The 13,903-nt window shown below is 37.1% G+C and overlaps 1 protein-coding gene across 1 annotated transcript in view; it reads right to left on the reverse strand.

Annotated features, from left to right (window-relative positions):
• The window catches only part of LOC127455258 (kelch-like protein 29), a 179,294-nt gene that overhangs the window by 47,257 nt on the left and 118,134 nt on the right, over positions 1-13,903 (reverse strand). The window contains exons 9-10 of the mRNA XM_051722991.1: positions 5,105-5,287; positions 2,598-2,778 (exon numbers count right to left, since the gene is read on the reverse strand). Of these exons, the coding sequence (XP_051578951.1) occupies positions 2,598-2,778; positions 5,105-5,287 (364 nt within the window). The remainder of the gene's footprint in view (positions 1-2,597; positions 2,779-5,104; positions 5,288-13,903) is intronic.

The following is a 13,903-nucleotide window of genomic DNA, read 5'->3' on the forward strand; positions in this document are numbered from 1 at the left end:
TTTAGTCATTTTTCACGGCTGTAAAGTGTGACAGCTTTACTCGAATTTGCGATAAAAGGCATAACAAGCAACAACAAATTTTAACCCATTTCCAGAAGACAAGCTTAAAGTTGCTTTTGGTTTCAGCATGTTTCTGAGATTCAAAGAATAGTGGAATGCATTTCTCTAACAGGCTATTCATAATAGGCTAGCATCACTAGAAATGGGTTTTTCAGTCATCTATTCCTTAACGATTACAATTAATATGTTAATAAAATAATTAAAACAAATTGTTCTGAGTGACTCCAGTCAGGCTTCCTAAGCAACCAAATTGGCCTGGTTGCTAGGGTGGGTAGAGTCACATGGGGTAACCTCCTCGTGGTTGCTATAATGTGGTTCTCGGTCTCAGTAGGGTGCGTGGTGAGTTGTGCATGGATGCCGCGGAGAATAGCTTGAGCCTGTGTTAACAGTTGTGCTTGAGATTTAATATATTCAGATGCAATGTGTTGGATGTGTGTTATGTGTAAATCCTGCAATTTTGTTTTAGAATTTCGAGGCTCATTCTCTTACGATTGAGTTTGCTGAATTTGAAGGGCTGCATGATGTTAGCCAATCAGAACAGTGGGCGTTTACGATGAAGTTTTAAGGAGGCGCTAAGGCCAAAACTGAGCGTTTCAGACAGAGGGCCAAAAACACGGTGGAAAATGATCATATTTTACTAAATTGTGATTGTTTTGGTGCAAAAAAAACTTTTATAACATTATTACTGGACCTCAGGGAAGATAATAAAATTATGAAAAAAAGCACTTCACGATCCCTTTAATTTGTTCCAATTATTATTCTTTTTTTTTTCACTAGCACCAGTGCTAACACCTAAGAAAGTAAGCATACAGCCCTGTTTTTGGAGCTCGACAACCTCAATTCACTATGAAAATATAAATGCGAAGATTCAAAACGATCGTTTTGTGTGCCACGGAAAAAAAACAGCATATGAGTAAATAATGACAGAATTTTCATATTTGGGTAAACTATCCCTTTAAGACAACTTATATAATTTGGAAAATGACATAATTGGAAAATTACAACAAGGCTAAAAATACAAGCATTGGTAATGGCTTGTACAAAACACTTTCTCCATAGAGGAATTGATTATTTAGCAAAAATCCTTTTGAGGTTGTTAATCGATGGAATATGCTTCTGTTAAAGTGTGCTATTTCAATTAAAATGTAAACAATTGTGTTTAATAGCGGAATGCCTGATGAAGAACTACACTACCCATATTCCTGAAGAGAACAAAAATCCACCAATCAGAGAATCGCGGCAACCAAAGTGCACCAAAAGAGCTCTGCAGCAACCGCCCACCAACGTGATGCACTGTGAAAGATGCAATATTTGCATATTTTTTTATTTAACTAAATATTTTGCAATAAATGTAATTGTTTTAAATCAAGTTTTCTTTTTCCATCCTTTTTAATTAGATTACATCATTCTCAGTGCCTCATGGGATTGTAGTTCATTCCCACATGAAAGACGTTAAGTACACAGTCTTGCACCTTTATCGTTTTGCCGATTGTCAAATATGTTTTGCTTTAAATCAAAGCTTGTAATGTTGTGATTCACCTCAGAGCTGGTTGGTTTAGTTCATGGCTTACAACTCTTTTATGAATGATTTTATGAAATCCCTATGGAAAAAATTAATGGGAAAAATACTTCCAGAAACAGACTGTTGCGCTCTATTGCTGTGCCCAGTTTTTCTCCCCCGTCACACTGGATTTAGACTTCAAACTCACAACTAAGATACAATGTAATTTCTTTTGCTGTGACGTTTCTGAAGAGCAGTGTAGGAAATATTGTATTGCACTCATAATGCAAGTGCTCTGGGTTATTACATATGCTGTAGGTTCAGATTTACACACCCCTAAAAGCCACATAGAAACCAACTACTTCCCTTCAAAATGGGCGGTTCTTGGAGAGATAATACTGCATTGTGGACCAGACTTTATGATGACAGTCAAAATGACAGCACCACATTGTATATACTCTAAATACAAGATTCAATAATTCACAGGAGTTCCAAACAAATGTGGAATGAATCGCACAACAGCCTGTACTGCCAGTTAGTTAAGACAGCAAGACAGAAATTGAATGTTAGTGCAAATTGATTCTTCATGTCATGTCAAGAGTGATACTGCTCAAGGGAATGGGTTTATTTGTAACATGACCAGTGCGTTAACTTTAAAACAGTCTTCAAATCCAAATCTGATTTGTTTAGATCATCATCACTTGTAGTCTACACATTCTGTTCCTTATAAAGACGTGACTGTGTCGTGACCCCTGTGTAATGGCCCATTATAGATACAGCGAAACCCGATCCAATGTATTCAATACATCTGCCACAATCACCTGCCAGCAAAAGTTCTCCCTTAATAATTCAGCACTGATCTAATTATCAGATCAGCTACCGGCACAAAAAGAGCTGACCACATGTTTATCCACAACATTTAATGGCTTCCATTCACCAGCCCTGAGTCAGAAAAAGCCAACTAAACTGTGAGCAAAAAGCAGTATGTAAAAGAAGTGGGATGCAAAAACTGCGAACTTGAATTGTTGGACAGTACCTTTCCACATTATCCAGGTTTCCGGCCACTCCAAGTCCTCCGATGGTGTAAAGTTTGCCGTCGTACACCACACTGTTGTGCCGGCAACGCGGTACTGTCATCCGAGACACCAGATTCCAATTATCCAGCAGGGACATATAGCACCACACATCTGCCAGTGTGACTCCAGACTCCATGCCACCTAGAGAAGGAATAAAGCCAGAACACAAATGAGTGCTAAAGTCTCCATTAACACCCTACACACCGCCTGACTCCACCATCACACCTTCATTAATACAAGTCTGATATAGAGAGAGAACCACAAAACACAGCCCTCACATTTGTCTCTTTCAGGGAATCAGATTTAGCTGGATTCAAAGAGATCTCATTTGATATTGAATGCTTTTGGTTAAATGGTCAAATACACTACAAAAATCTGGGAAAATGCCCATTTTGGTGAGTTATTAATGTAAATACAGTCACTAGACCTGCACAACGTTCAGAAGGAATTTTGGAATATTCTTCCTTAGAGAACTGTTTCAGCTCAGCCACATTCAAAGGTTGTCTGATTTGAACGGCTCTTTTGAGGTCATTCTTCAGCATTCTCTGTTGGGTTAAGGTCTGATCTCTAAATGAGCCACTCCTAAAGATGGATTTTCTTTTTTTGAAGCCATTCTGTAGTGGATTTACTTCGATGTTTAAGGTCATTGTCCTGCTGCATCACCCAACTTCTACTGAGCTTCAGCTGGCACACAGCCACACTGACATTATCCTGTAGGATATCTCGATAAATTTGGGAATTCATTTTTCCCTCAATGATGGCAAGCGGTCCAGGCCCCGAAGCAGCAAATCAGCCCCAAATCATGATGCTCCCTCCAACCTACTTCACCATTGGGATGTTTTCATGTTGGTATGTGGTGCCCTTTTTACGCCACACGTACTGCTGCGTGTTCTTTCCAAACAATTCAACCTTAGTTTCATCAGTCCACAAAACATTTTCCCAGTAGCGTTGTGGAGTGTCAAAGTGGTCTTTGGTAAACTTCAGGTGCACAGCAATGTTTTTGTTGGAAAGCAGCGGCTTCCTTCATGGTGTCCTGCCATGGACACCATACCTGTTTAATGTTATCCATATAGTAAACTCATGAACAGAGATGTTAACCAGTTTCAATCATTCCTTCAAGTCTTTATCTGTCATTCTAGGGTATTCTGAGCATTCTGCAGTGTGCCCTTTGAGTCATCTTAGCTGGACGGCCACTTCTAGGGAGAGTACCCATAGTACTAAATCGTCTCCATTTATAGACAATTTGTGGACTGATGAATATTTAAGCTCTTCAAGATAACTTCATAAACCTTTCAAGCTTTATGCAAAGCAACAATCCTTGATTGTCTGAGACCTTCTGAGATCTCTTTTCTTGCGAGGCTTGGTCCACATCAGCAGATGCTTCTTGTGAAAAGCAAACTCAAAATGTTTGAGTGCTTTTTGTAAGTCAAAGTAGCTCTAACCCACACCTCCAATCTCGTTTCATTAACTGGATGCCAGGATTTTTTTTGTCATCTTTAGCCTAGGGATTCACTTAATTTTTCCACAGCACTGTGAATGTTTAATGGGGTGTGTTCAATAAAGACATACAAGATTATAATTGTTTGTGTGTTGTTAGCTTAAGCACATTGTGTTTGTCTATACTTGTGACTTTAATGAAGATGAGATCACATTTAAATACAGAAAACCAGCTAATTCCAAAGGGTTCACATATTTTTTCTTGCCACTGTATATATATATATATATATATATATATATATATATATATATATATATATATATATATAGTATATTAAATATTTTTTGCTATAAATTCTCTCAAAACCATGGGATATTTCCCCATTTGTTCCCCAAGTTTTCTTTTATTTTTGCAACAGTTCATAAGCACATTATGGTACAGATGGGCAGCTGACATGAAATACTATGTCTGTGTGACATCTTATATTCCATCTATACTTTTATACTGCATTTTGCACATCATTTTATAATTATTATGCATGCAGTTTTATTACCAACTAATAATTGTGAGGACACATGGAATATATGTACTTTTAAAAATGCATTTGTCACACCGCAGGATCATTGAAAAATTTAAAAGTAAAATAAAAAATGTGACTTAACTTGAAAGAAACAGTGACCAGATAAAGAATGTACATAAAAAAATGTATACTTCCCTTAATATATTTGCATTTATTTAAGCCTTAAATCTTCATTTTGATAACAAAAAAATCCTACCTAGATAAACATTTTCCGTGGACACTAACATATTTCAGTTACATCTTTAAAAGTATCGCCTTTGCAAAATGTTGGTTTTATTGTACTGTCTGTGTGGTGATATCTTTTAACGTCATCAAATAAGGCATGACCAGTCGTAAAGAAAGAGCTGAAGAACCATCTTTACAATCTTTCTGAGTGTGTTGTGCTAAATATTACAAAACATACACCAGTGTGCACCAAACTGCAAGTGACACGCTGTCGCTTTGATTACCTGACAGGTAGATATTATCCCCCGCTGATATGACGGAGAAGAACTCGCGGTTGAAAAAAGGCAAGCTGGCCAGGGGGTACCACTTGTTGTTCTGCGGGTTGAAGCAAGTGACGACTGTCAGTGAACGCTGGTTCATTCCGATGACCTGCCGACCCCCCACCAGAACGATCACCTCGGCAACACCTGCAGGGATCGAAAAAGAAACAAACACTGTGACATTCACAAAAATGACCAGCTGAGGACCAGTTTGGACTAGTCTCTGACTTTTGACTATCAGCATAAAGTCTGGTCCACTTTGCAGCTTATTCTGGCCAAGAACCGCCCACTTAGACAGGAAGAGACCGTCTGATTGACATGTACAAGTGAACAATCAAAGCTTGCTTTGTTTTTATATGGAGTTTATGGGTGGGTTTTTCTGAAATAGCATAAATATAGACTTCTCACTCAGAATTTCAGTCTGTCCATTCAAACACAGTTCTGCTTGTAAAAAAAAAAAAAAAGGAAACAGAGAAAACTTACAATAAAGTACAAAAAAACTTTTGGGACATGTACTATGGTAATACCATGATGTTCTTCGAAGTACCTTGGAGTACAATGTCAATAACTTGGTGCACAAAAATGGTCATTTTCTCCCTCACTTTAAGAAACACAAACATTTTTACAAGTTATTGAGCAGTTTAAATGAAAAACGTGATTTAAAAATCATGATTTAATTGTTTTTTTTTTTTTTAATAAAAATAAAAAATATAAATCCATTTTTAAAATTACGTTTACATACACTTAGGTTGAAGTCATTCAAACTCATTTTTTAACCACTCCACAGATTTAATATTAGCAAACTATAGTTTTGGCAAGTTGTTTAGGACATCAACTTTGTGCATGACACAAGTAATTATTTAAAACAATTGTTTACAGACAGATTGTGTCACTTTTAATTGACTATATCACAATTCCAGTGGGTTAGAAGTTTACATACACTAAGTTAACTGTGCCTTTAAGCAGCTTGGAAAATTCCAGAAAATGATGTCAAGCCTTTAGGCAAGTAGCCAATTAGCTTCTGATTGGAGGTGTACCTTAAAACTCAGTGCCTCATTGCTTAACATCATGGATAAATCAAAAGAAATCAGCCAAGACCTCAGAAAAAAAATTGTAGACCTCCACAAGTCTGGTTCATCCTTGGGAGAAATTTCTAAACGTCCGAAGGTACCACGTTCATCTGTACAAACAATAGTACGCAAGTATAAACACCATGGGACCACACAGCCATAATACCGCTCAGGAAAGAGACGCATTCTGTCTCCTCGAGATGAACGGAGTTTGGTGTGAAAAGTGCAAATCAATCCCAGAACAACAGCAAAGGACCTTGAGAAGATGCTGGAGGAAACAGGAAGACAAGTATCTATATCCACAGTAAAACAAGTCCTATATTGACATAACCTGAAAGGCTGCTCAGCAAGGAAGAACCCACTGCTCCAAAACCGCCATAAAAAGCCAGACTACAGTATGCAAGTGCACATGGGGACAAAGATCTTACTTTTTGGAGAAATTTCCTCTGATCTAATGAAACCAAATTAAACTGTTTGGTCATAATGACCGTCGTTATGTTTGGAGGAAAAAGGTTGAGGCTTGCAAGCCGAAGAACACCATCCCAACCATGAAGCATGGGGGTGGCAGTATCATGTTGTGGGGGTGCTTTGTTGCAGGAGGGACTGGTGCACTTCATAAAATAGATGGCATCATGAGGAAGGAAAATGATGTGGATATATTGAAGCATCATCTAAAGACATCAGCCAGGAAGTTAAAGCTCAGTCGCAAATGGGTTTTTAACACAACAACAAAAGACATTTAGTGAAGCAGTTGTATTTGTGTGTATTCAAGGTGAAAGGGCAGTATTTTAATACCGTATACTTGATGGTTACACCACTTTATATTTTTAAATGTTTTTAAAAAATGTATGAAATCAACATGAAAACAAAGATTACAGTTGTATGAACTTGACACGTGTTCCTAGATTTTTGAAAGATTTCTCATTTTTATCATTTCAACCATAATTCCAGTTCATTCAGTTTTCCTCTCTAGAACACTGTCTCCTTATTGACTGTTTATGCCATAAATTCACATGCTTTCACTCTGAAATGTGTTTTATTCTGAAACATAACCACAAAGAAGACAAAACAATATGGAAGAAAGGATGGACTATCTCAAAGAAGTAGAAGGAAAATATTTCATCTGACAAAAAGTTATAACAAGACTCAAAAAATAGCAATTCTGGGGATATAACAAATGTTCCTTTCTAAAAATGAGGCATATACTATAAGTTTAGAGAGCCGTTCAGAACACGGCAGTGACTGCCAGAACATTTCCAGAACACTATTACCAACGTATACCTTGACAGGAATAATGTATATTTCTATATTAGTAAATAAGCAAGAACAGACTCACTGGAAATAGATTTTTGTCTGTGGGCTTCGGGCTCCATTATTTTGTGTGAACTGACAGTACTCAACACAATCTTATCATCCACATTAAAATTCATGACATACATTGTCAAAAAAAAAAAAAAAAAAACACACACTGAACTGGGGCAGGAAGGATCAGGCCTTTGTAACAACAGAAAAAATTAAATGTCAACATTCACCTCTTAAAAAAAGATTTACAAAAAATCTACGAAATACTCGCCTGTGCTTTCAAGGGCCACTGAAAATGCTAAAATGAATTACCCTTGAAGACATTTATTATCTTTGTGGAATTCTTTTCAATATAGAGATCCAATAAAATGAGGAAGGACTCAAAGCATGCATACTGTAAATCTACTGAGAATTGAGAATAGCATTGTTTATTAGCACGCACTGTCTGCATTGTTTTACAACCTGATTCACTTAATGTATAATTACACTTTATGCAAATTAAGTGCAGAAACACCCATAAAATTAGCACTAAACACAATTTGCACTGCACAATTCCCAATCTTGCAGGCCGGTTCTGAGTGTTAAGGTGTGGACGATGCAGCAGACTACCACAACTGTAAAACATCAGTGTGATCCAGTAAAGATAGATAAAATGCAGAAAGTGCACTTGACTACACCATGGGTCTGGATATATGGTCCATCATTTGATTAGCATAATTACTATACAATCTAAACAAACATCTCTTTTAAATATATATATATATTTCTGTTTTCTGCTCAGCAGAAGCTGAACAACCTGATGTGTTATATTTAAATAGAGGAGACTGGGGCTAGTTGTCACAAGGGATATATTTCAGTAACAATTAGATTTGGAGTCAAAAATCCAATTGGGCAAATGTGGGTTTTCTCTAGCGGACATTTTATATGTTGGTTTCAAACACCTAGTTCACAATCCTCTTAAATTAGAAATTTTTTTTTGTTAATTCTGCCCTCCAAAGTAAAATTTCACTTTCATGATATTTTTGTGATACCTCTTGGGTAAACAAGCAGACATAATCATACTTTCATGAAGGCTTTAAGTTTAAATATGTTCTTCAGACAAATTTATTTTCATTTTCATGAAAGTCAGATCGGGGCATGTTGTCACATTTTTTATCAGGGCAGGTTGTCGCATGTGTTTAAAATCTTGTAAATGTATACAACTTATCTCTTACAATATTTGTTGGCCAAAACATTGTTTTGATATGTTTGTATGTTCCCTTTTCGTTTTGGGCTTCATTGTTATGCTTTTGAAATTTAGCTGAAAAGCCTGTTATACATCATTTAATGCAGTTGTAAATTTAAAGGGATAGTTCATCCAAAAATGAAACTTCTCTCATCATTTACTCGCCCTCATGCCATCTCCGATGTGTATGACTTTCTTCTTCTGCAGTAACAAACAAAGATTTTTAGAAGAATATCTCAGCTCAGTAGGTCCATACAATGAAAGTGAATGGAAACCAGAGCTTTGAAGCTCCAAAAATCACATAAGGCCACATAAAAGTAATCCATACAACTCCAGTGGTTAAATCTATGTCTTCAGAAGCCATATGATAAGTGTGGATGAGAATCAGATCAATATTTATGTCCTTTTTTCCCCCCTTTAAATCTCCACTTTCACTTTCACTTTCAGATGTGAAGAGTTATAGTATAAAAGCACTTAAATAGTGATCTGCATCTCCCCCACACTTAGCGTATCGCTTCTGAAGACATGGAATTTACAACTGGAGTCATATTGATTACTTTTATGCTGCTTTTGTGTGCTTTTTTAGGAGTTTAAAATGTCTGGTCACAATTCACTTGCATTATATGGACCTACATCTGCGATGGCATGAGGGTGAGTGTAGATTTTATTTTTGGAGGGGACACATCTCCCCCAATGTTCACATAAAACCTACTGGTTTGATGAAAAGTTTCATTGTGACATCTTGCCCCATCGAGTGTGAAAACACACCCCACTATTGGGGCAAGTTGTCATGAAAGGTCAACATGTGTTCAACGAAATGTATCTTTTTTTCTGTGCAAGAATGGCGAAAAAGCTCAAATTTTTTTTTGGGGGGGGGGGGGGGGGGATTTTTCCCCTTTTTCTCCCAATTTGGAATGCCCAATTCCCAATGCGCTCTAAGTCCTCGTGGTCGCATAGTGATTTGCCTCAATCCGGGTGGCGGAGGATGAATCCCAGTTGCCTCTGCGTCTGAGACAGTCAACCCGTGCATCTTATCATGTAGCTTGTTGAGCGCGTTGCCACGGAGACATAGCGCGTGTGGAGGCTTCACGCCATCCACTGCGGCAACCACGCTCAATTCACCACGCGCCCCGCTGAGAACAAACCACATTATAGCGACCACGAGGAGGTTACCCCATGTGACTCTACCCTCCCTAGCAACTGGGCCAATGCTTAGGAGACCTGGCTGGAGTCACTCAGCATGCCCTGGGATTCGAACTAGCGAACTAGCGAACTCCAGGGGTGGTAGCCAGTGTATTTTACCAGTAGTCAAGACTTAAACTTTTGTGGCAATGCAGAAACTGACTTTCAAAAATAAACCAACCCTGAGAAAGATTCACTGGAGCAAAAAAGTGTGACAACTAGCCCCGGTCTCCCCTACGTAAATGGGTTATTTTTATATATTTATATTTGAGCATGTTAATGTGAATGCCACACAAAGAACATACAATGACTTTACATTTTAAGATGAAAACTGAAATCTTTCAAAAAAACAACAAAAAAAAAAACCCCTGTGGTAAGCACTGAGAATCATTGGCGTAGAGCATACACAGTACAAAAACCAAGTTAAATCAGCTTAATATGATTTTATGGTCTTTGCTGGATTCCCAGCCTTTTCAGTCGTGTCTGTCGGTTTTAGAGGGATTTTGGGCACTTTTCAGCTCATCAGACTGGAAAACTAACTTAAACCAGTTAAGACCAGAAAAACATATTAGGTTGTTTTAAGATGGGGGTTTTTTTCCCCCAGGAGTGTTGCTCTGAGTAGTAAAAATATACATAAAAATATAGATTTTTGCCATTATCGATACAGTATTGTGAGGTAAAATAAGGTGATACTTTAAAATATAAATTTCCCCCCAACTTTTACTTTAACCAAAGAAACCACTGTAACTAAACTCCACACGACTACACTGCTTATTTTCCGGCATCAACCACATCAAAACGTCTTCCAGTAGATATCTGCAACAACACACTTCCAAAGAGATATCGGCACAGATAGCGAGAGAAACCGTCTCTCTGATCTCCTTCTACATGCATACATGCATTACAGCAACACGCTAAAGCAGACAGTCTGGGATCAGGACTCAAGGTTTCTGCTCTTCTGTCGACCTCTGGAGCTCTTGCTGTGCGAGGGACCCCGCTGTGCCCAGCTCTCTTCTGCTGACACTGGCATTAGAGGCTGGCAGCGGGGGGCCTGGCACTGCCCAACTCACCTCTGCAGCTCTCCAAATCAAGAGTGCAGGATTAGGACATGAAAAGAAATCATGAAGCTTTCAGGATTTACATTCTCTCCAACACAACTCTCCAATATATATATATATATATATATATACAAAAAAAAAAGTATGGGAGCTTGGTTCCACCACAAACAGTGGTAAATATCTTCCAAGAGAAAACGTACTACTATGAATTACTAAACAGCTCTCTGGAATACTAGATTCTGATTGGCTAATCGCGGCATTCCGTGGTCAGATATTATTGTCCCTGACAAGAGCAAATAATTTCAGCTCAAACAAACATTTAATGTCTATTTATTTATTTATTTAGTAAGTAGCTGTGCCACACGGAATTACATTCGTCTGTCTAGAAAAAAAAAAATTAGGGTGGGACATAAACCCACTAACTTTGCTTGGTACCCACACAAGGATACAAGGAAGAAATGTGGTGTAAAAGCATTATCCACAAAGCACTGTTTACATGGAGAAAACTTCACTCGGGAATTATCGGTTATGCATTTCCAGATTCCTTCACCTAGAAAAGTTCCTCAAAAGTGTGATTTAAACAGCTTAACAGTTGAAATAACAAACTATTTGTTCACTTAAAAATTCACGTCTTTAACAAAAATATGAGCTTCACATTTCCACTTTTAAACCCCCCGCATTCGGCTCAGTAATAGTGATGACTGATTCACAAATGAATCGTTTGAGTCGAATCTTTTGAATTTGATTCTTTTGAATCAGTCAAATCGGTTCAAAATGCAAATCCTTTAGTGAATCGATTCATAAATCTGAATCAAAATCATGTGGGGAACCCTGGAGAACGCGTGTTGTGTCTTCACTTCAGAATGGAAAAAGAAGAGACTGTTCATGTTCATTTTAATCTGTTTTCCACTAGAAATTAATTGATACATTTTTGACTTAAACATTATGGACGTTTTTAAACACTGATGAAGTTATGTGCGACAAGATTTGTTCAAGTCTCCTGCCTTTCCTCAAGAACTCTTCATATGTGTGATACGTCAATAAAATGAAGTTACCACTTATATTTAACTAAGGAACCGCGGTATGAATCAATAATGACACGATGCATGCATGATAATGTCTAAAAGTGACATTTATTTTTAAAAAGTTCACTTACGCTAACTTAAAGCCATTTACTTGTACTTTTGATACATAAGTATATTTAATATCAGTTACTTTAATACTTTTACTTTCGTGTTTTTCTACACAGTACAGCGCAGAATAAATCAAAGTCTCATTAAAAGCTGAAATTCTTGTAAAAATATACATTTTGGTGTAAGCAGTTTGAAATAATCTTTTAATATTATTTCTTTTAAAAAAAGCAGATAGAATTACTATTTGAAAAAAAAGACAGACCAAATCAAAGTCAGGTGGTGTAACCAACATGCAGGCACCTTTTCTTTTGTCATGTGATCAGAAAAATAAATACATAAATACATAAAACAGAGAGGACTCCTTTAGACCATCATGACTGAGATATTTTGACATTTTAGTGAAAATGCACATTTGAAAACTTCTTCACATTTGAAAACTTCATGATATTCGTTCCCTTGAAACATACTGTATGTTTGAAAACATTGAATTATTGCTCAGATTGTGTATACTCGTGTGTATTCAAGGAGCAAGAAATTATTGTAATACCTTTTACTTGATGGTTAAACCACTTGACATTTCAAGTCAGTTGATTTGTAGAAACTCTACTATTAGTCTACGTGATACATGTGTTTAAAGATAGATCTTTTAACGATTTCTCATTTTTATCATTACGTACAACCTTATGGGCCCGATTTTAAGCGCACAAGTGCTAAGCACAGCACAATGCCCAAAGTCAAAGTGCATGGCCATGAAGTTTTGGTATTTTCGTGCAAGCGTGCGCTAAGTGTAGGCGCAAGTGGGTTTGGTGAAATTGCGCACACAATTCGCTAATCGGGTCAATGGTGGTTTTTCCCCGGCACGTCTCCGTCCTATTATACAGTCCATTCCCTGTCAAGCTCCAGTGATATAAACAAAGACAGTACATTCATAAGAATTTTGTAGTGTAAATGGACTGTATGCAATGAATTGGAAGAATAAAACTATGGATTTACATTATTTTGTGCGTCCTTATTAAATGGGACACGTTCCTTTTATACGAATGGAGAATGTGGTACAGGATATGGATGTATGCTCCGTTAAATTACAGAGAATGTAAGTATTATTAATCATTTTCATCTACTGACACACAAATCATGGCTATAATTAACAGTGATTGTATCGGCACGCACTTTACTTCTACCAGTCGACAATGATTTATTGAAACACAAATAAATGAAACCACAAATATTTCTAAATTCAAATTACACTTCAAACAAAACAAAAATATAATCAAAATAACGAAATGGTCAAAAAAATCATACCAAATCCAAACTTTTTACTCCCTCCTTCTTCCACCGGCCCCTTTTGCAGCGACTTAAACATAACAATAAACATAATAATAATAATTGAAAAAAATAAACCATGAACTCTAGAAAATGTAACACAAATCTCATAATGTTTTGTTTCAACCAACGGCTTCAACAGTGATCGTCAAGGACATTATTTGATGTTCTGTACTTTCAGAATTTGGGCATGAACTTTATTACCAGTAGTGCAAGCTTTGCACTGACACGTAAATTGGATAAGACGTTGTGCACGGTCGTAGCGCATTGCGCTGTGCTTTGTGCACTTACGAAAACCTCATACACACACATACACTAAAGAACGAGTCAAAATTATGTGGCTTTCAACAGTATGCCACAGACCCACGGGCTTATTAGCATGGGATCAACAAAAAACAGCTCAAACAGATTATTGTAATTTAACTATTTACTATAACAAGAATATGGGGTTTATAAATGAAGAGCTCTGT

This window comes from Myxocyprinus asiaticus, chromosome 17 (genome assembly GCF_019703515.2).
Source record: "Myxocyprinus asiaticus isolate MX2 ecotype Aquarium Trade chromosome 17, UBuf_Myxa_2, whole genome shotgun sequence".
Taxonomy (NCBI): Eukaryota; Metazoa; Chordata; class Actinopteri; order Cypriniformes; family Catostomidae; genus Myxocyprinus; species Myxocyprinus asiaticus.